General features: G+C 43.8%; 1 protein-coding gene across 1 annotated transcript in view; it reads right to left on the reverse strand.

Annotated features, from left to right (window-relative positions):
• Positions 1–22,379, reverse strand: part of LOC115175687 (retinoic acid receptor alpha-A-like) — a 107,940-nt gene that overhangs the window by 29,224 nt on the left and 56,337 nt on the right. Inside the window, exon 4 of the mRNA XM_029735125.1 lies at positions 3,316–3,476. Within this exon, the coding sequence (XP_029590985.1) occupies positions 3,316–3,476 (161 nt within the window). The remainder of the gene's footprint in view (positions 1–3,315; positions 3,477–22,379) is intronic.

The following is a 22,379-nucleotide window of genomic DNA, read 5'->3' on the forward strand; positions in this document are numbered from 1 at the left end:
CTATCTGTAAGGAAGGCTCTCAGTGTATAGAACCAAACCAACAGATACCCTGATGTCTGCCTGTCTGTCTGTCTGTCTGTCTGTCTGGCCTTTCATGGGGGTTTTAGTTAACATGGGGCTGGGCGAAGGATGGGAGAGGGAGGAAGGGTGGGAGAGGAAGGGACGGAAGCAGTGGGGAGATTAAGCAATGAGAGGAAGGGAGTGAGAGCGAGAGTGAGAGAGAACGAGAGAGAGAGGAAAGGCTCCAGCCTCCAAATCAACCTTGACGCCTTCTTATAGATGACTGGTGTAAATGTAGCCCTAAAACAGACTGACAGTAATTTACAATACTAAACTAAGCCTCGTCGCATCGTGTGTGTATGTGTGTACCAGTCACCCCTCCTCTTCCCGACCCACACTGGATCAGCCGCATTTATTCCACTTTTCACAAGTGTCAGGAAAGAAGGGAATGAAACGGAAGAGAAGACACGCTCGGTCGTCCCAAAAGTCTCGATGTCTTCATCACTCACCCAGATGAATGTTTCCGTCCCGCTGCTGCCTGAGCACACACAAACCCAAACACACACACACGTAATGCTGCCTGAGCACACACAAACCCAAACACACACACGTAATGCTGCCTGAGCACACACAAACCCAAACACACGTAATGCTGCCTGAGCACACACAAACCCAAACACACGTAATGCTGCCTGAGCACACACAAACCCAAACACACGTAATGCTGCCTGAGCACACACAAACCCAAACACACGTAATGCTGCCTGAGCACACACAAACCCAAACACACACACGTAATGCTGCCTGAGCACACACAAACCCAAACCCAAACACATGTAATGCTGCCTGAGCACACACAAACCCAAACACATGTAATGCTGCCTGAGCACACACAAACTCAAACACACGTAATGCTGCCTGAGCACACACAAACCCAAACACACGTAATGCTGCCTGAGCACACACAAACCCAAACACACGTAATGCTGCCTGAGCACACACAAACCCAAACACACACACGTAATGCTGCCCGAGCTCTGAGACATTTCCCTGATGTGCTTTTGATGTTTTCATCTGCAGGAAAGCAAAGTCATCTGTTACTGACATCTATTTTTAATTTCCCCCCACCATTAGGTTTGTTGCTGCTCAACATGAAACACGCCGGTGTAAACAAATGTAGCGTCAAGGACGGAGATAAAATGATGTATGTCTCTAAGAAAGAGGGTCTGGTACTAACATTATGGATGTCTCTAACCAAGAGGGTCTGGTACTAACATTATGGATGTCTCTAACCAAGAGGGTCTGGTACTAACATTATGGATGTCTCTAACCAAGAGGGTCTGGTACTAACATTATGGATGTCTCTAACCAAGAGGGTCTGGTACTAACATTATGGATGTCTCTAACCAACAGGGTCTGGTACTAACATTATGGATGTCTCTAACCAACAGGGTCTGGTACTAACATTATGGATGTCTCTAACCAACAGGGTCTGGTACTAACATTATGGATGTCTCTAACCAAGAGGGTCTGGTACTAACATTATGGATGTCTCTAACCAAGAGGGTCTGGAACTAACATTATGGATGTCTCTAACCAAGAGGGTCTGGTACTAACATTATGGATGTCTCTAACCAAGAGGGTCTGGAACTAACATTATGGATGTCTCTAACCAAGAGGGTCTGGAACTAACATTATGGATGTCCCTAACCAAGAGGGTCTGGAACTAACATTATGGATGTCTCTAACCAAGAGGGTCTGGAACTAACATTATGGATGTCTCTAACCAAGAGGGTCTGGTACTAACATTATGGATGTCTCTAACCAAGAGGGTCTGGTACTAACATTATGGATGTCTCTAACCAAGAGGGTCTGGTACTAACATTATGGATGTCTCTAACCAAGAGGGTCTGGTACTAACATTATGGATGTCTCTAACCAAGAGGGTCTGGTACTAACATTATGGATGTCTCTAACCAAGAGGGTCTGGAACTAACATTATGGACGTCTCTAACCAAGAGGGTCTGGAACTAACATTATGGATGTCTCTAACCAAGAGGGTCTGGTACTAACATTATGGATGTCTCTAAGAAAGAGGGTCTGGTACTAACATTATGGATGTCTCTAACCAAGAGGGTCTGGTACTAACATTATGGATGTCTCCAACCAAGAGGGTCTGGTACTAACATTATGGATGTCTCTAACCAAGAGGGTCTGGAACAAACATTATGGATGTCTCTAACCAAGAGGGTCTGGAACAAACATTATGGATGTCTCTAACCAAGAGGGTCTGGTACCAACATTATGGATGTCTCTAACCAAGTGGGTCTGGTACTAACATTATGGATGTCTCTGACCAAGAGGGTCTGGAACTAACATTATGGATGGTCTACTCTGGATCCCCTGGTAGTAGAACATACATTATGAAACTGCAAAAAGACATATGATCGTTGCAGTCGGTCTATATAGTATTTATAATACTCACAAGGTTAATGTAATAGAGATTTCTGAGAATAATATAGAATAGAAAAAATAGAATAGAATACATATCACACTCATACACACCGTGGATAGGATGGAAGCAGCACAGGGTCAGCCGCAGAGCACAAGAGCACCGTTCAGTTGTGGAACCTATTGAGGCTTTCTAAAGACTAGTGCAGAATGTCTATCTTCTCATGACACTCTCCAGATATTGATTATCAGTTGACATGAAGCACCTGCCACAAAAACGGGTCCTAACCTCCTTTGATTGTCATTGATTTCCATTCAAAATCTATCCGACCCTCCTGGACGTGCATAGAGAGGAGAGGTTTATGAGTTGTGTTAGCGAGGATTATCTCATAATTGAGTTCTGGCTACTGCATTAGAGGGGGATTTGCAGTACAGTACATAGGATCGATTCCCTTTGTGGGCTCTGCCAGTCAGAAGTACACTATCACAGAAACGAAACAGACAGTGCCTTGTGTTAACAGAGGGCTGAGAGATACAGGCTCGTGGTGCGCGGCAGACCTCACTACACTGACTGATGCAAACGGTGCCTGGAGCATTAACTACAACTAAATACAAGTGTGTCTTTGTGCATGCTAATCTCCTGACGTTGTGCCCTTGAGCAAGGCACTTAACCTCTAAACTGCACAGTGGCTGACCCTGGCTTCCAACCCCTCAGGGTTTATCTGTGAATTTCTCGAGGTGTTCGGTTACGAATTTCTGTGATCTGAAAATTACAATATACAGTACAGTAGTATTGGTCTATTCTAATCTCCGTGTGTGTGTGTGTGTGTGTGTGTGTGTGTGTGTTTGTGCTACAGTACTAACCGTGGTGTATTTCCCCAGCTGGCAGAGTGATGGGAAGGTCTCTTGATGAGCCTTGCGTATCTTCTCTATGATGGCCTCTTGTTCTGCACTCAGCTCATAGTTTTCGGTCAGCTCTGGCTTGGGACTCTCCTTCTTCTTCTTATTGCGGTCGTTCCGGACAGCTGAGAGAGGGGAAAAGGAAGGAATGGGAAAAGGTAAACGTACAAATGTCAACAATAAACAGTTAATTGTAGCCTAAAATGCATCCTACACATTTTGGACATATCAACCATTCAGCGCAGTGTTAGCGTTAGGCTGTATTCGTGAGCCACTCATATTCAGAACAGCTGAGATTTTCGATTTGAGTTGTCTGGAATGGCATACTGTACTAATATACAGTTGAAGTGGGAAGTTTACATACACCTCAGCCAAATACATTTAAACTCAGTTTTTCACAATTCTTGACATTTAATCCTCGTATAAATTCCCCGTCTTAGGTCAGTTAGGATCACCACTTTATTTTAAGAATGTGAAATGTCAGAATAATAGTAGAGAGAATTATTTATTTCAGCTTTTATTTCTTTCATCACATTCCCAGTGGGTCAGAAGTTTACATACACTCAATTAGTATTTGGTAGCATTGCCTTTAAATTGTTTAACTTGGGTCAAACGTTTCGGGTAGCCTTCCACAAGCTTCCCACAATAAGTTGGGTGAATTTTGGCCCATTCCTCCTGACAGAGCTGGAGTAACTGAGTCAGGTTTGTAGGCCTCCTTGCTCGCACATGCTTTTTCAGTTCTGCCCACAAAGTTTCTATAGGATTGAGGTCAGGGCTTTGTGATGGACACTCCAATACCTTGACTTTGTTGTCCTTAAGACATTTTGCCACAACTTTGGAGGTATGCTTGGGGTCATTTGCGACCAACCTTTAACTTCCTGACTGATGTCTTGAGATGTTGCTTCAATATAGCCACATCATTTTCCATCCTCGTGATGACATCTAGTTTGTGAAGTGCACAAAATGTCCCCATGTGCAGTTGCAAACAAAGTCTGTCTTTTTTATGGTGGTTTTGGAGCAGTGTCTTCTTCCGTGCTGACCAACCTTTCATGCCGATATAGGACTTGTTTTATTGTGGATATAGATACTTTTGTACCTGTTTCCTCCAGCATCTGCACAACGTCCTTTGCTGTTGTTCTGGGATTGATTTGCACTTTTCACACCAAAGTACGTTAATCTCTAGGAGACAGAATGCGTCTCCTTCCTGGGTGGTATGACAGCTGCGTGGTCCCATGGTGTTTATACTTGCGTACTATTGTTTGTACAGATGAACGTGGTACCTTCAGGCATCCCAAGGATGAACCAGACTTGTGTAGGTCTACAATTTTTCTTGGCTGATTTCTTTTGATTTTCCCATGATGTCAAGCAAAGAGCCACTGAGTTTGAAGGTAGGCCTTGAAATACATCCACAGGTACACCTCCAATTGACTCAAATTATGTCAATTAGACTATCAGAAGCTTCTAGAGCCATGACATCATTTTCTGGAATTTTCCAAGCTGTATAAAGGCACAGTCAACTTAGTGTATGTAAACTTCTGACCCACTGGAATTGTGATACAGTGAATTATAAGTGAAATAATCTGTCTGTAAACAATTGTTGGAAAAATTACTTGTGTCATGCACAAAGTAGATGTCCTAACCGACTTGCCAAAACTATAGTTTGTTAACCAGAAATTTGTGGAGTGGTTGAAAAACAAGTTTTAATGACTCCAACCTAAGTGTATGTAAACTTCCGACTTCAACGGTATACAGAATCACTTATGACAAGGAGACTGAGTCCATGCAGTAACTATCTTCTGCCATGATGACTGTGTAGTTAAGCTCACAGTATCTACAGTATCTTCTGCACCACCAGCCACAGAACACAAACGGTTAAACGCTCCGTCACTCAGTATTTCTCTGTCAGCTTAGTGTCATCACTGGAAAACATTAAAGGAGAAACTATCAGCGTATAAGGAAGGCAGCTAGGGTTTCAGAACGGCAGTGTGTAATTTGGCCAAGCGTTATCTCAACACGATGACCGGGGCACATCTTCTGACCTCCATTGCCTCGTCTCAGAGTAACTTGACAACCCTGGGGGCAGTTCCATGTGACGCCGTGTTTATGTGTGGCGGCCGTGGGGATTACTCGAATGTGTGTCTGTGCGTTTGTGCGTGTATGTGCGTGGATCCTGAAAAAAGGAGTTTGAGGTGTTCTCTTTCCTTCGTTATCTTCTCTTGTTCAATGAGAGAGCACGACAGAAACAGCAACATCAAGGCCACCTCTCTAACCACTGAACCAAGTACACGGCGAGATAGAGAGACAGAGACACAGGTAACGGAATCAGTGGAATGATATCAAATACATCAAACACAATGTTTTTATAGGTGTTTGATGCCATTCCATTTGCTCTGTTCTGGCCATTATTATGAGCCATTCTCTCCCCTGCAGGCTCCACTGAAAGCGACAGAAAGACATAGAATGTCAGCTGGGGGTAACTAAAGTTTAGTCAAATAACTAAAACATATTACTTGTTGTATCGTCTCACAGGAATTAATGAATATTTGTTAAAGGTGCAATATGCAGAAATCACTCCGCCATTTCCTGGTTGCTAAAATTCTAATAGTCAGCCTAATTTCAGTTTATGTGACAAAACAAGCCATGTATAGTGTAGAAAATCATTGTACCATCTAAAACCCTGTGAGATATATTTTCAATAACCAAAAATATTGTATTTTCAGCTGTTTGAAGCTGGTGTACAAAACTGAAAGTAAAAGACTTAAGAACGGAAAGCATAAAAATAGCTCAGATCTGCCGCTTCTTAAACTTGCTTTCAATGAGAATGACAGATCTATAACTCACATTTCTATGTGATTTTGGTCAGGTTGCCCAAAAAGTTACATAATGCAGCTTTAATATTTAAAACTGTTTAGACCCATGTCTATAAAGCTTGTTGAAGACTGAAGGTCAACTGGGTACTCATCTCTGTGTATTCCTATAGGCCCTATTCCTTGTTGGACGATTGATCACATTGACAATGCAAACAGTATGAAATAGGTAGAAGACAAGAAAAGACAAGGCCAACGAGGCATTCATGTCTGTTTGTCCATCATCCATAACTCCACTCTACCAACTATGCCACATTCAGCACAATGTTCTTCCTCTGCCATAGAACAGGATAATTCACAACTAAAACAAAATAGAAGTTTGCCGTTTGTTCTATTGTATCGACTGTTATGAAAACTATGTTCTAGTGCACAAAGAGAAGTTTGTCCGTTCTTGTCTGCATCTATTGTATATAAACCTTGGATCAGAGAGATGAAGTAGGTCAGGATGATTTTACTGTCCATTCTGATAGAGGAGATACTCACGTTGTTACACTTCCCTAGTCTCATATAAGCTCTGATGAGGAAGGTTGAAATTAGGGCTGTGTCACGACTTCCGCCGAAGTCGGCTCCTCTCCTTGTTCGTTCGGCGGTCGATGTCACTGGCTTTCTAGCCGTCGCCGCTCCATTTTTTATGTATCCATTTGTTTTGTCTTGTTCCTTGCACACCTTTTTTTCATTCCCCAATCAATCTACATGTATTTATTCCTCTGTTCCCCATCATGTCTTTGTGAAAGATTGTTTGTTAGGTGTTTATTGTTGACGCGCCAGACTGGTTTGTTTTTCTTCCGGGTCGTCTTTGACCATCTGCCCGAAGGTAGAGTGACAGGGGAACGACTCTTCCATTTGAGGCAGGGGACGAGGAGCGCACAGAATATCGCGCGTTTTGCACTTTTGCCTCAATAAAGTGTGCGCCTGTTCACAAATCTCTGCTCTCCTGCACCTGACTTCGTTACCAGTACGCACACACCTGACAGAATCGTTCACCTACCATGGAGTCAGCAGGAGCAGGTACCCCGGTCAGAGGAGTCGAGGAGCGCGTCCAGGAACACGCGGCAATGCGTGTTCCTGGACGTCTCGGTGCCATAATGGATCGCGTTGTCCAGACCATGGACCGCTGGGAGTGACAGGAAGTCTCTCCAGCGCCTCGACCAACGCAACCGGGGTTACCACTACCCGTCCTGTCCGGATCCAGCTCCAGTAGGATGCGTCTCTCCCTTCCCAGGGAGTATGATGGGACGGCCGCACAGTGCCAGGGGTTCCTTTTACAACTGGACCTATACCTGGCCACCGTTCACCCAGCTCCCAGAAGGGAGAGAGTGTCCGCCCTCGTCTCATGCCTCTCGGGGAGAGCTCTGGAGTGGGCAAACGCCATGTGGGGAGAGGAAGACGCGACGTTGGACCACTTCGAGGAGTTCACCCGCCGCTTCCGGGTCGTCTTTGACCATCTGCCCGAAGGTAGAGCGACAGGGGAACGACTCTTCCATTTGAGGCAGGGGACGAGGAGCGCACAGAATATCGCGTGTTTTGCACTTTTGCCTCAATAAAGTGTGCGCCTGTTCACAAATCTCTGCTCTCCTGCACCTGACTTCGCTACCAGTACGCACACACCTGACAGGCTGACCCCAATTATTCGACTGGTCGATTGTTTGGTCAATAGGCTGTTGGTAGACCAAGATTTTTTTTTGTCGCGCAGTAGCCAGTATATCTATATTTTTTTGGCACACAAGACACCTGTCTTATTCATGCCCATCGCAGTGAACTAATCCATTGCGAAGGCTGAAACTAATCCATTGCAGAGGTCGCGGGGATGGCGCAGTCCAAGAAGGGGAGTGTCGCTGCACAACGCACGTCTCTATCCAGATTGCCAATTTGAGCACATTTATTGTTTCATAACTTCCTTGTGTGCATTGTTTGCGTTTCATTGCGTTTGATTGTTAGTGTCTATCAATTCCCCATTACATACTGTATATCACCAGTACATTACCTGTTAATTCATATAATTTCTAATCAACAATCGTTGTTTGGTTACGGTAATGTCTGTTAATTCATTCAATATATTATTATTCCAGTCTTTTACCATTCTGATTGTCAGAGTGGACACGTTGTTTCCAGTGCGTACAACCTATGCTAAACTTGTGAGAAACAAGTTTAGGTTTATTTCATTCTATTTACGAGTTTTGTCAATTTAGTCATTGTCTTTTTTTTGAGCGCTCCTGTCAATGTTGAGTAAGGACGTGCAACTGATTACGCATAAAAGTAGGCCTAATGCCTACCTGCCTGCGCGCAAATGTAGGCATAGAAATGTGAACATTTGGGGATCAGATAGTATTTCTAATTGGGTTAATGCACCACAACTAATGAGCTGTGGAGCTTCTCAAAGTAATGTTTTCTTCACCTCAAACAACATGCAAATTAAGTTTGTTTTTACATCCATTGAGAATTACAATAGTTCCTCAATGTATTTGAAAAATCATTCCAGCTCTCTCTCTTTCGATAACCACTCAGCATGTACAGGAAAAATGTCATGCTCTGACCCAGTGGAAACACCTGATTAGGCCTAATTTATGTGCAAACAGCCAACAGCTGTGTCTGTGCCAAGCTCACTGGCTGGGGAAACTGAGGACCAGAATATTTTATACCTTCAGGCCGGACCCAAGTTAGTAGTTGATACAATGTTTCAAGTTCGTTGCAGACAGGCCATGTGTAGCCAATGTGATTTATAGGATATTTATTTTTCTCTGGATATTTTCTACCTACAGGCTGCAATGTTTTTATTTGTTGGCTTTATAGGCTATTTTTACAGAGTTGTCAATGGCAATAGAAGTTACTTTTTAGGTTTGTATCCTTTTCATTTAGATATGGATCTAATTTTGATTAACCACAATACAATGATTTTGAGATACGAAGACGTTATTATAAATGAAATGAAACTGTTCTACAAAAATGTGCAGATGAAACCCATAACTGGCACGCAGATCGGTAGAAATGGTAAGATAAATTGGCATTCCACATGAGAAAGTTTGCCGACTCCTCATGTAGCTTATTACCGACAACTTCAGGATAGTAACGGCAGAATCTGCGAAAGCCAGTAGGAGCGGGAGGAGGATGATCAGGACAGGTTAAGTTATTTTCCTTATGGTTATCTTGATCTCTGGATCCCTCTTGAGTAATTTGTGTCTTATTTCATCAAACAGTGAGCTTAAACATCAGAAAAGCACAATGAATATTTAGTTAATTGTATAAAATAAACATAGGTTGTGTCTATATATGAAAATATACAGGTTTAAAAAATAATAGACAACTTTTTTTTGTCGGCCCCTAATGAAACCAGACTGAACACCGGCACCCCCTGCATGGTGTCCTGGAAAACCCCTAGTTCGTGACGGAGCTCTGGGCTCTGGGATTGGAGGAGACGTTGGTGTTTGATGTCTGACACAGCAGGATGTTCTGAAGTTCTGAGAATCCTCAAACACACCAGCCAGCTACAGGAGATAAGTGTTGACTCAATACAGGGCCCTGATCATTAGGGCATGCAACAGAAAACATTTTGTAATGGGAAATGAAAATCAGTCTTTCATATTGGACCAGGTAGTCTCTCCCTGTTTAAGTCTCTTTTCTTCCTTTTGGTACCTAATGAACACAACCCAAAGTGTTGATTCATCATCCATCCCTACATCACAGCACCCTGATCAGCGGCAGATGCTCCCAACCAATCAAAACGAGATCCTGGAGGAGGAACAGAACTGCATTATGGGGGTCCACCGTCGCTGTCTGCCGTACCCCAAGGGACCTCCTTTTTGTTTGGGTTGGTTGACTACCACAAAAGAAAGCAGGCACATCCTCCCTCTGTCTGCTCTGCTTTACAATACAAAGCCCTTTCATAATCGCATAAAAAAGCAACGGTGTACAACCTTTAAAGATTGAGATACAGAGAAATATATATTTCTATGAGGTGTTTTGTAAGCGCTGGGCTGGCCTAGATACATTAACTATAGGAGAAATTTGTTGGGATTTTGTGCAGAGACTGTGAAGGCTTCAGCATTGTTTGATTGTTCAGTTTGTATCCTGTCTGCCAGCATCCTTGAAGGCGCATTGTGTTAAGTGTATGTGGAAAAGTAATTGTTCTTTACAGCGCAACCAAGGCAACAAGATGCATAGATTATAAACTATATCCAATTTACCTCTATTCTGTTCATCTCAATCCTAGGGTACAATAGGGAAAAGTTAAGGGAATTAGACTGTCTGGTTCGTTTTGGGGTGTCACTAACCCACTGTGTGTGTGTCACTAACCCTCTACATATTGGCATCTCCTTCTTGACCTACACTGAGTATACAAAACATTAAAACACCTGGTCTTTCCATGACATAGACTGACCAGGTGAATCCAGGTGAAAGCTATGATCCCTTATTGAAGTCACTTGTTAAATCCACTTCAATCAGTGTAGATTAAAGGGAGGAGACAGGTTAAATAAGGATTTTTAAGCCATGATACATGGACTGTGTATGTGTGCCGTTCAGAAGGTGAATGGGCAAGACAAAATATTTAAGTTCCTTTGAAGTGCCAGGCACACCAGTGTGTGTCAGGAACTGCAACGCTGCTGAGTTTCTCACACTCAACAGTTTCCTGTGTGTATCAAGAATGGCACACCACCAAAAGGACATCCACAAAACTTGACACAACTGTGGAAGCATTCGAGTCAACATGGGATGCAACTCAACCTTAGGAAGGTGTTGCTAATGTTTGGTATACTCAGTGTGTGACTCGTTTCAGGAAACTAGGCGTATGTCGCACGTCAGTACTTCACAGGATAGGCATTTGAACATAAACGTAAAAAAATTATCTAAATGAGGTTTTTGGCAGAAATGCCTTCTGGAACGTGAACTTTCATGTGCCTTAATAACAAACTTGTATGCCATCTGTAAACACTAATATTTTTTTAAATTACGAGCCTAGTTGGTTTAGCCACAGAAAAAGCCAGCAACCTTCCTGCTAGCCATGATTGGCTGAGATCATGAGAGGGCTGGACATGCCGAGAGATGAGTTCGGATTGGTCTGCATGTAGCACACTTCTGTCAATTTGAGCTGGTCAGTATGTGTAGGTAATCCTGTGTAGGTAATCCTGCAGCTTTTGTTTATATGTCGTGTAGTAGAACTGCATAAGTGTTGCTCTCCACTTTCTGGAGGACCAAGTTTTGAAATCAGTGGAATTAGAGTATGATAGCTAACGAGATGGAGAAAACACCTGTCTCTGGATTACATCTTCAAACTAAGGGCAACCATGGCATCTGTGACAGAGGGAGAAGAGTCCATCCATGTATAGTCTAGCTAGCTACATTTTCAGATATTACACATTTCTCATTTTGTCAGAAAGTCGTTTTTGTTTCAAGTTAAAGTGTACTGTTAGCTAGGTAGCTAATGTTAGTTGGCTGGCTCGCTAGCTAACGTTACATGTATGCTCTGTGTAGTAATATTATTCATATCTCAGAGCCATTTGCTTTGTTAGCTATAGCCTACTGTTAGGTAGCTAACATTGAACCTGGTTGGTTAGCTACCTGCAGATTCATGCAGGGTAGTAATGTCATGAGTTGTGATTATGGTTCATTGTTTAGCTAGCTAGCTACAAGTCTTGATGTAGCTGGTAAATTCGCTCTGGCTATCTACTCCGATTTCAGAGCACTCTCATCTGAGTGTGCCAGAGCACAGAATAACGGACACATTTACGAACGCTCAACACCCGTTGAATATGGCCGGTGTCCGTAAACGTTGACAAAAAAGCATAAAGAAATTGTTGCCAGCAGCACAGTTGCAGTCACCAACGCTCTGGATGACATGAAAACAACCTAACCAGCTCTGCTAAGGTGAGTAAAATGGTCAGATTGAGCTGTTGTAACGGTGTTGGTAGTCGTGGTGTTAGGAATGAGGCGCAGGAAGCAACGAGCACAGGGAGTGTTGTTTTTTAATAACAATTTGAGAGAAAAAACAAAGTTCCCAAACACAGGGGAATAAATATAAGGTACGACAATGCCAAGCCGACACGAACTAGACAGTCGAATACAACAATTAATCCCGCACGACAAGGAGCGGGCCAGCTAAACTAAATAGCCCCTCTAATGGCTAATTGACCACAGGTGTCTAAAATAAAAAAAAGGGGAAAGCAAAAGGGAATCGGTGGCAGCTAATAGGCCGGTGACGACGACCGCCGAGCGCCACCCGAGCAGGAGGGGGCGCCACCGTCGGTGGGAATCGTGACAGCTGTTCTCTCAATTATGTCTTGAAGTAGCTAGCAAGCTAGCTAACGTTAGCCAGTTAGCTTGGGTGCTTGACTACTGTTGTTATGGCAGAACGCTCGGATGTGTTGCCCTATATATGACATCAGGTGTAAGTAACGAATCCTAAAATATATACACACTTAACTTAATCAGCTGCTAAGGTCATTAAAACACAACACATACACATAATGTTAATTTCACTAATGAATAGAGAGAGACAATCGGAGAGGCAGGATCACAGTACATCAACTTTGACCCCCATAGACACTGACAGCTCTATAGAATAATATACGGTTTACACCTGCGTATACCCTTCAGTACACTACTGGCCCATCGTGTTTTACAAAAAGTGACCTCTCCTACATGAGTGTGCTGGTATTACGGTTGCTGTCCTTTCAGAATCACAAACATGTCACACACTGAAGTCCTATAGGTTCGCTACTGCGCAAACATGTCTATAATAGATAAGGCTGTTAAGATATGAACATTTCAAGAAAGAAATGCATATATTTTGGCCTGGCAAAGTGTTTTTTTTTACTCCGCTGGTCTTGACTCGTCTCGGGAAGAAATTAAGAGTCCTCACTCTCCGAAACCGAGTCAAGAACGAGTACAACTGCTGGCCATAAACAGTACCACTGCTGGCCATACAGAGAATCACTGCTGGCCATAAACAGTACCACTGCTGGCCGTATACAGTAACACTGTTGACCATAAACAGTACCACTGGCCATAAACAGTACCACTGCTGGCCATACAGAGAATCACTGCTGGCCGTATACAGTAACACTGCTGACCATACAGAGAATCACTGCTGGCCATAAACAGTACCACTGCTGGCCATACAGAGAATCACTGCTGGCCATAAACAGTACCACTGCTGGCCATACAGAGAATCACTGCTGGGTATAAACAGTGACACTGCTGACCATACAGAGAATCACTGGTGGCCATAAACAGTACCACTGCTGGCCATACAGAGAATCACTGCTGGCCATAAACAGTACCACTGCTGGCCATAAACAGTACCACTGCTGGCCATATACAGTACCACTGCTGGCCATATACAGTACCACTGCTGGCCATACAGTGAATCACTGCTGGCCATATACAGTACCACTGCTGGCCATATACAGTACCACTGCTGGCCATACAGAGAATCACTGCTGGCCATAAACAGTACCACTGCTGGCCATATACAGTACCACTGCTGGCCATACAGAGAATCACTGCTGGCCATAAACAGTACCACTGCTGGCCATACAGAGAATCACTGCTGGCCATATACAGTACCACTGCTGGCCATATACAGTACCACTGCTGGCCGTATACAGTACCACTGCTGGCCATATACAGTACCACTGCTGGCCGTATACAGTACCACTGCTGGCCATACAGAGAATCACTGCTGGCCATATACAGTACCACTGCTGGCCATATACAGTACCACTGCTGGCCGTATACAGTACCACTGCTGGCCATACAGAGAATCACTGCTGGCCATATACAGTACCACTGCTGGCCGTATACAGTACCACTGCTGGCCATACAGAGAATCACTGTTGGCCGTATACAGTACCACTGCTGGCCATACAGAGAATCACTGTTGGCCGTATACAGTACCACTGCTGGCCATACAGAGAATCACTGCTGGCCGTATGCAGTACCACTGCTGGCTGTATACAGTACCACTGCTGGCCATATACAGCACCCCTGCTGGCCAAATACAGTACCAATGCTGGCCGTATACAGTACCACTGCTGGGCAGATACAGTACCACTGCTGGGCAGATACAGTACCACTGCTGGCCGGATACAGTACCACTGCTGGGCAGATACAGTACCACTGCTGGCCGGATACAGTACCACTGCTGGCCGGATACAGTACCACTGCTGGCCGGATACAGTACCACTGCTGGGCAGATACAGTACCACTGCTGGCCGGATACAGTACCACTGCTGGCTGGATACAGTACCACTGCTGGTCAGATACAGTACCACTGCTGGCCGGAAACAGTACCACTGCTGACCGTATACAGTACCACTGCTGGCCGGATACAGTACCACTGCTGGGCAGATACAGTACCACTGCTGGCCGGATACAGTACCACTGCTGGCCGGATACAGTACCACTGCTGGCCGTATACAGTACCACTGCTGGGCAGATACAGTACCACTACTGGCGGAATACAGTACCACTGCTGGGCAGATACAGTACCACTGCTGGGCAGATACAGTACCACTGCTGGCGGAATACAGTACCACTACTGGGCAGATACAGTACCACTGCTGGGCTGAAACAGTACTACTGCTGGCCGGATACAGTACCAATGCTGGCCGGATACAGTACCACTGCTGGCTGGATACAGTACCACTGCTGGCCGTATACAGTACCACTGTGTTACCGCTGGTAGCTCAGCTGGTTTAACTATTGTATCATCCACCCTGCTGCAAGGTCATAACATCACCGTGCAAGTGTCTCCCAACTGACACACACACACAGATGCACACACATGCAAACACACACACACCACCATTAAGTGTAACTCTCTCTACTGGCGTGGGTAGAGTTATGTGTCGTTCATCGCTCCCCACCTGGTGGGTGTTAAAGGCTGCCATGGTATTATGGGATGTGGCAACTGGTCGCCATGAAGAAATATACTGTTTATTTACTGGTGCATCTGTTAGTTTGCCGTGGCACCAGGTGGATGGTCCACACAGATGGTCCAACCCGCAGCCCTCTTTACGAAACGTTAACGCAGTGTGTGTGTGTGTGTTATCCCAGGCATCCACCAGCCCAGAAAGCTGTCTGTCTGTCTGTCGACTACTCCAGCAGCCAGAGAGAAAGATAGAGAGGGAAGGAGGACAGGAGAGAGGAAGGGAGGGAGGGAGGGAGAGGACAGGTGGGAGGGATAGAGAGAGGACAGGAGGGAAGGAGACGGAGAGGGAAGGCGAGAGGAAGGGAGAGGGACGACAGGAGGAAGGGAGAGAGGGAGGGAAGGAGAGAGGGAGGGTGAACAGGACGTAGCTCATTGAGCAGATGAGGATTAGCTGAGTGTCCTGGAGAGCAGTGGTCCTATAAAGCGTGGCAGCATGCCTTGAAGTGAGAGTGTGAGAGAGTGTCGCGGCGCGGCAAAGTGTCTTTATTTAACAGCCTCTTCACACGGTGGCCATGATCACTTCATCTGAAAACTGCACAGTAGTGCACACTCTACCCTATATTACTATAGGAGTACATAGCCCACCCTAGATTACCACAGTAGTGCACATTCCACTCTAGATTAAAAACAGTAGTGCACACTCCACCCTAGTTTACCACAGTAGTGCACATTCCACTCTAGATTAAAAACAGTAGTGCACACTCCACCCTAGTTTACCACAGTAGTGCACACTCTACCCTAGATTACCAAGAGGGTCATACTGCATTTAAAAAAATGTTTTGTATATATATATATATATTTTTTTTTTTACCCCCTTTTTTCTCCCCAATTTCATGGTATCCAATTGGTAGTAGTTACAGTCTTGTCTCATCGCTGCAACTCCCGTACAAGCTCATGAGAGGCGAAGTTCGAGAGCCATGCGTCCTCCGAAACACAACCCAACCAAGCCGCACTGCTTCTTGACACAATGCCCATCCAACCCGGACGCCAGCCGCACCAATGTGTTGGAGGAAACACCGTACACCTGGCGACCTGGTCAGCATGAACTGCGCCCGGCCCGCCACAGGAGTCGCTAGTGCGAGATGAGACAAGGATATCCCTGCTGGCCAAACCTTCCCTAACCCGGACGACGCTGGGCCAATTATGTGCCGCCCCCATGGGCCTCCCAGTCGCGGCCGGCTGCGACAGAGCCTGGACTCGAACCCAGAATCTCTGGTGGCGCAGCTAGCACTGCGATGCAGTGCCTTAGACCACTGCACCACCCGGAAGGCCCTTATGGCATTTATTTAAACTTTTATTCAGCCAGGAAAGTAATTGAGAATAATTCAATGTTACAATAGACCTGGTTATTTATTGCACATTTCATTCGGCATAGTGTACACTTCACCATAGTTTACAAACTCCACTACAACTATTGTCTATGGTGTCTTTACCTGCATTTACAAAGGCAGCCCAATTCTGATCTTTTAACCAATTATTGTCAAAAGAGCTGATCTGATTGGTCAAAAGACCAATTAGTGAATAAAAAGATCAGAATTGTGCTGCCTGTGTGAACACAGTCTGTGTCTTTAACTAGGAATAAAAGTATGTTAATATTACTAGTTCTAAAAGGAGCCCCTAAGGCCCTGACCCTTTACATAGCATATGTCCTACAGGGTCAATCAAATAAAAAGTGGTTCAAGAGGAAAATACTTATCCATAGAACGAGGGAAGGAAGATACATTTTTTGGTCTTTCATTTGGAGTAAAAAACAGTAGTAATATCTCCAGTAGAAGGGGGTAATGATGAGATGGACAACGGTCTCCCTTGCTAGATGTATTCCCTCCATCCCTCCCTCCTCCTCGCTTCATCGGTCCGTAGGTATTAAAAACCCATCTATTTTCCAGGCCTGTTGTCTGATGCATCACTGGGACGTATCTGCTCCTGGTCATTTGCTTGGAGTGCTGGGTAATTGATTGTACCGGGGAAGTTCTCCCCTAGAGCTCGCCTCGCCATGAATGTCCCCCCTCTCTGGGAGACAGTGATATATTACCATCCCCCAGTGGAGATAGAGTGTGGTCAGACACCAGTGAAACACAGATGATGTTAAGCAAGCTTTCTGAAGTCTCTATGTCAGAGACCAGAGCAGGGGAAATGTGACTGTAGGGGCCAGTGTCCTGAAATTACTTCTCCATATCAGCTCCATATCATACTCTCTAACATCACTAACTGGCCCCACGCAGACATACACATGCATGTACGCACACACACATGCACCCGCACACAAAAACAAACACACATCCACTCCTTTGTGCCCAAACTCTGAACATGGAGCTGGTTACCTTTACAGAAAAACCACATGATGTCACGTGGAACTCATGTGAAAACGTGTTTTTTGAACATTTCCGTAAGAGTATCTACGAGGCACAAGATGAAGCATGGGCCTCCTGAGCCTGGTTCCCTCTGACTGAGGAGAGAATTTCCTCTTAAATACCATGTAAATACCAACAGAAGCAGTACCGTAAAATAAAGTGCTACCAAACCCACAGTACCTAGCTACCTGTACAATGTTTCTTATCACATAACTATCATCATCACTGTCTTCAATAGCACACGAGTAAACAACACTACATTAGCATCCTAGCGCAGTTAATAGGAAGGACAGGGCACCTGCTGGGGTTAGGTAGCAGCAACAACTGCTGCCCGGGCACCGATCACCTAGACGTCAATTAAGACCGCCCCCGCACCTTTCTGATTAAGAGAGCTTGGGTTAAATGCGGAAGACACATTTCGGTTGAATACATTCCGTTGTGCAACTGACTAGGTATTATCCCCTTTTCACTACAGGAATGGAGTAAGCTAAGGTACACAACCTCATCACAGAAACACATGGAGGAGGGGAATGGTTCCTTTGTTCTCTGCTCAGTGTGGGAGAACAACAGAATTAAATAAAACACTATATACTGTACATTATACAGTATCCCTATGGTAAGGGTGTCAAACTCATTCCACGGAGGGCCGAGTGTCTGCTGGTTTTAGTTTTTTCCTTTCAATTAAGACCAGGTGAGGGGAGTTCCTTACTACAGTCATCTTAATTCATCAATCAAGTACAAGGGAGGAAAGAAAACCCGCAGCCACTCGGCCCTCCATGGAATGAGTTTGGCATGTGCTCTATTGGGAGGCCAGACCAGACCAGGAGAAGGAGTGCAGAAGAATAGAGACCATCACGTTCTCTGTGAGTCTATGGGGGAGAAAGAGGAGAGAGAAAAACAAAAGAGGAGAGCAATGTCTTCTTTCCCTCAGGGCTAATGGAGCGTGAAGTGGACGTGCGCCCTAACTGCTGATGCAATCAAAGAGCGGCAATAACCTGTGAAACGTAAACTGTTCTTGTCGCTGACAATGGAATGGAGCAACATGATCGCTACAACACACACACACACACACACACTCCAACGGCTAAATGTACTCAGTTCTTTAGTGGGTTGGTTGATGATGCATGCCACTCACATCAAGTGGTTGATTTCAAGGACAGTGCTTTTGTCATTTTTTTGGACAGGAGAGTTACCTTCACAGCATGATCCACTAGTGGTTATCTTACCTTTATCATGTGCAATGCCTCTCATGTATTCCTGTCAAACGTAATATTTAATACTTTCATCATTTAATTAAAAAGGAGACAGTGTACTATGTGTGGAACTGTCTTTTGAAACAGGCAGTCGAGGATACCCTTCTCAATAGGACAGGAATGAAATATGCCTTCAGAAAGTATTCATACTCCTTGACTTATTGTTGTGTTACAGCCTGAATTCAAAATGGATTAAATGTTTTTTATTCTCTCTCAACCATCTACACACAATACCCTATAATTACAAAGTGAAAACATGTTTTTATAAAGTTTTGCTAACACAGAAATATCTAATTTAAATAAGTACTCACACCCCTGAGTCAATACTTTGTACAAGCACCTTTAGCAGAGATTACAGCTGTCTTTCTCTGTAAATCTCTAAGAGCTTTCCACACCTGGATTGTACAACATTTGTCCATTATTATTTTCAAAATTCTTCAAGCTTTGTCAAATTGGTTGTTGATCATTGCTAGACAACCATTTTCAGGTCTTGATACAGATTTTCAAGTAGATTTATGTCCAAACTGTAACTTAGCCACTCACTGTCTTGTTGGTAAGCAACTCCAGGGTAGAATTGCCCTTGTGTTTTAGGTTATTATCCTGCTGAAAAGTGAATTTGTCTCCCAGTGTCTGGTGGAAAGCAGACTGAACCAGCTTTTCCTCTAGGATTTTGCCTGTGCTTAGCTCCATTCCGTTTCTTTTTTATCCTGAAAAACTCCCCGGTCCTTAATGATTACTAGCATACCAATAACATGATGCAGCCACCACTATGCTTGAAAATATGGAGAGTGGTACTCAGTAATGTGCTGTATTGGATTTGCCCCAAACAACACCTTGTATTCAGGACAAAACGTTAATTGCTTTGCCCCATTTTTTGCAGTATTACTTTAGTGCCTTGTTACAAACAGGACGCATGTTTTGAAATATTTTTATTCTGTACAGGCTTCCTTCTTTTCACTCGGTCAACTAGATTAGTATTGTGGAGAAACTACCATGTTGTTGATCCATCCTCAGTATTCTTTTATTACAGCCATTAAACTCTGTAACTGTTTTAAAGTCACCATTGGCCTCGTCGTGAAATCCCTGAGGAGTTTCCCTCCTCTCTGGCAACTGAGTTAGGAATAATGCCTGTATCTTTGTAGTGACTGAGTGCATTGCTACACCATCCAATGTGTAATTAGTAACTTCACTATGCTCAAAGGGATATACAGTTGAAGTCGGAAGTTTACATACACCTTAGCCAAATACAGTTAAACTCAGTTTTTCACAATTCCTGACATTTATTCCTAGTAAAAATTCCCTGTCTTCGGTCAGTTAGGATCACCACTTTATTTTAAGAATGTGAAATGTTAGAATAATAGTAGAGAGAATGATTTATTTCAGCTTTTATTTCTTTCATCACATTCCCAGTGGGTCAGAAGTTTACATACACTCAATTAGTACTTGGTAGCATTGCCTTTAAATTGTTTAACTTGGGTCAAACGTTTCAGGTAGCCTTCCACAAGCTTCCCACAATAAGTTGGGTGAATTTTGGCCCATTCCTCCTGAAAGAGCTGGTGTAACTGAGTCAGGTTTGTAGGCCTCCTTGCTCGCGCACACACTTTTTCAGTTCTGCCCACAAATGTTCTATGGGATTGAGGTCAGGGCTTTGTGATGGACACTCCAATACCTTGACTTTGTTGTCCTTAAGCCATTTTGCCACAACTTTGGAAGTATGCTTGGGGTCATTGTCCATTTGTCAGACCCATTTGTGACCAAGCTTTAACTTCCTGACTGATGTCTTGAGATGTTGCTTCAATATATCCAAATAATTTTCCTTCCTCATGAAGCCATCTATTTTGTGAAGTGCACCAGTCCCTCTTGCAGCAAAGCACCCCCACAACATGATGCTGCCACCCCCGTGCTTCACGGTTGGGATGGTGTTCTTCTGCTTGCAAGCCTCCCCATTTTTCCTCCAAACATAACGATGATCATTATGGCCAAACAGTTCTATTTTTGTTTCATCAGACCAGAGGACATCCAAAAAGTACGATATTTGTCCCCATGTGCAGTTGCAAACCATGGTCTGGCTTTTTTATAGCGGTTTTGGAGCAGTGGCTTCTTCCTTGCTGAGCGGCCTTTCAGTTATGTCAACATAGGACTTGTTTTACTGTGGATATAAATACTTCTGTACCTGTTTTCTCCAGCATCTTCACAAGGTCCTTTGCTGTTGTTCTGAGATTGATTTGCACTTTTCGCACCAAAGTACGTTCATCTCTAGGAGACAGAACGCGTCTCCTTCCTGAGCGGTATGACAGCTGCGTGGTCTCATGGTGTTTATACTTGCGTACTATTGTTTGTACAGATGAACGTGGTACCTTCAGGCGTTTGGAAATTGCTCCCAAGGATGAACCAGACATGTGGAGGTCTACAATTTTTTTCTGAGGTCTTGGCTGATTTTCCCATGATGTCAAGCGAAGAGGCACTGAGTTTGAAGGTAGGCCTTGAAATACATCCACAGGTACACATCCAATTGACTCAAATTATGCCAGTTAGCCTATCAGAAGCTTCTAAAGCCATGACATAATTTTCTGGAATTTTCCAAGCTGTTTAAAGGCACAGTCAATTTAGTGTATGTAAACTTCTGACCCACTGGAATTGTGATACAGTGAATTATAAGTGAAATAATCTGTCTGTAAACAATTGTTAGAAAACTGACTTGTGTCATGCACAAAGTAGATGTCCTAACAGAACTTGCCAAAACTATAGTTTGTTAACAAGAAATTTGTGGAGTGGTTTAAAAACGAGTTTTCATGACTCCAACCTAAATGTATGTAAACTTTTGACTTCAACTGTATATGTTTTACCTATCTACCAATAGGAGCCCTCCCTGGTCTTTGTGGTTGAATCTGTGTTTGAAATTTTCTGCTTGACAGAGGGACCTTACAGATAATTGTATGTGTGGGGTAAAGAGATGAGGTTGTAATTCTAAAATCATGTTAAAGACTATTATTGCACACAGAGTGAGTCCATGCAACTTATTTTGTGACTTGTTAAGCTGTTTTTTACTCCTGAATTTATTTAGGCTTGCTATAAGAAAGGGGTTGAATACTGAATATTGACTCGAGTCAACTTTTCATTTTTAATTAATTTACAAACATTTCGAAAAACATAATTCCACTTTGACATTATGGGGTATTGTGTGTAGCCCAGTGACAAAAAAATCTAAATGTAATCAATTTTAAATGAAGGCAGTAACACAACAAAATGTGGCAAAAGTCAAGGGGTCTGAAGACTTTCTGAACGCACTTTATATTTTGTAAATTACAATTTAAAAGTCACCTTTCAAAATGAATGACTCACTCAACTCTTTTATGGAAAAAATAGTAATGGTTTCAAGGGTAACTCTGTCGATTATGTGTTTCAAAAGGCCTTAAAGTTTTTTGGGAAGAATGTGCATCGTGTTTGAGAATTTGACCACCAAAGACAATCACATTATCATTCACCTGCACTAGTTCCTCTCATCCATCCATCTTTCTCCTGGGAGAGAGTCCTATCGTCCTTTCTCACCAGCCAGTTCTGTACTTCAGACACAGACAGGCACAGACACTATAGGATCAACCTTCTTGAAGGGTACAGTGTGTGGATGCTG

This window comes from Salmo trutta, chromosome 36 (genome assembly GCF_901001165.1).
Source record: "Salmo trutta chromosome 36, fSalTru1.1, whole genome shotgun sequence".
Classification (NCBI taxonomy): domain Eukaryota; kingdom Metazoa; phylum Chordata; class Actinopteri; order Salmoniformes; family Salmonidae; genus Salmo; species Salmo trutta.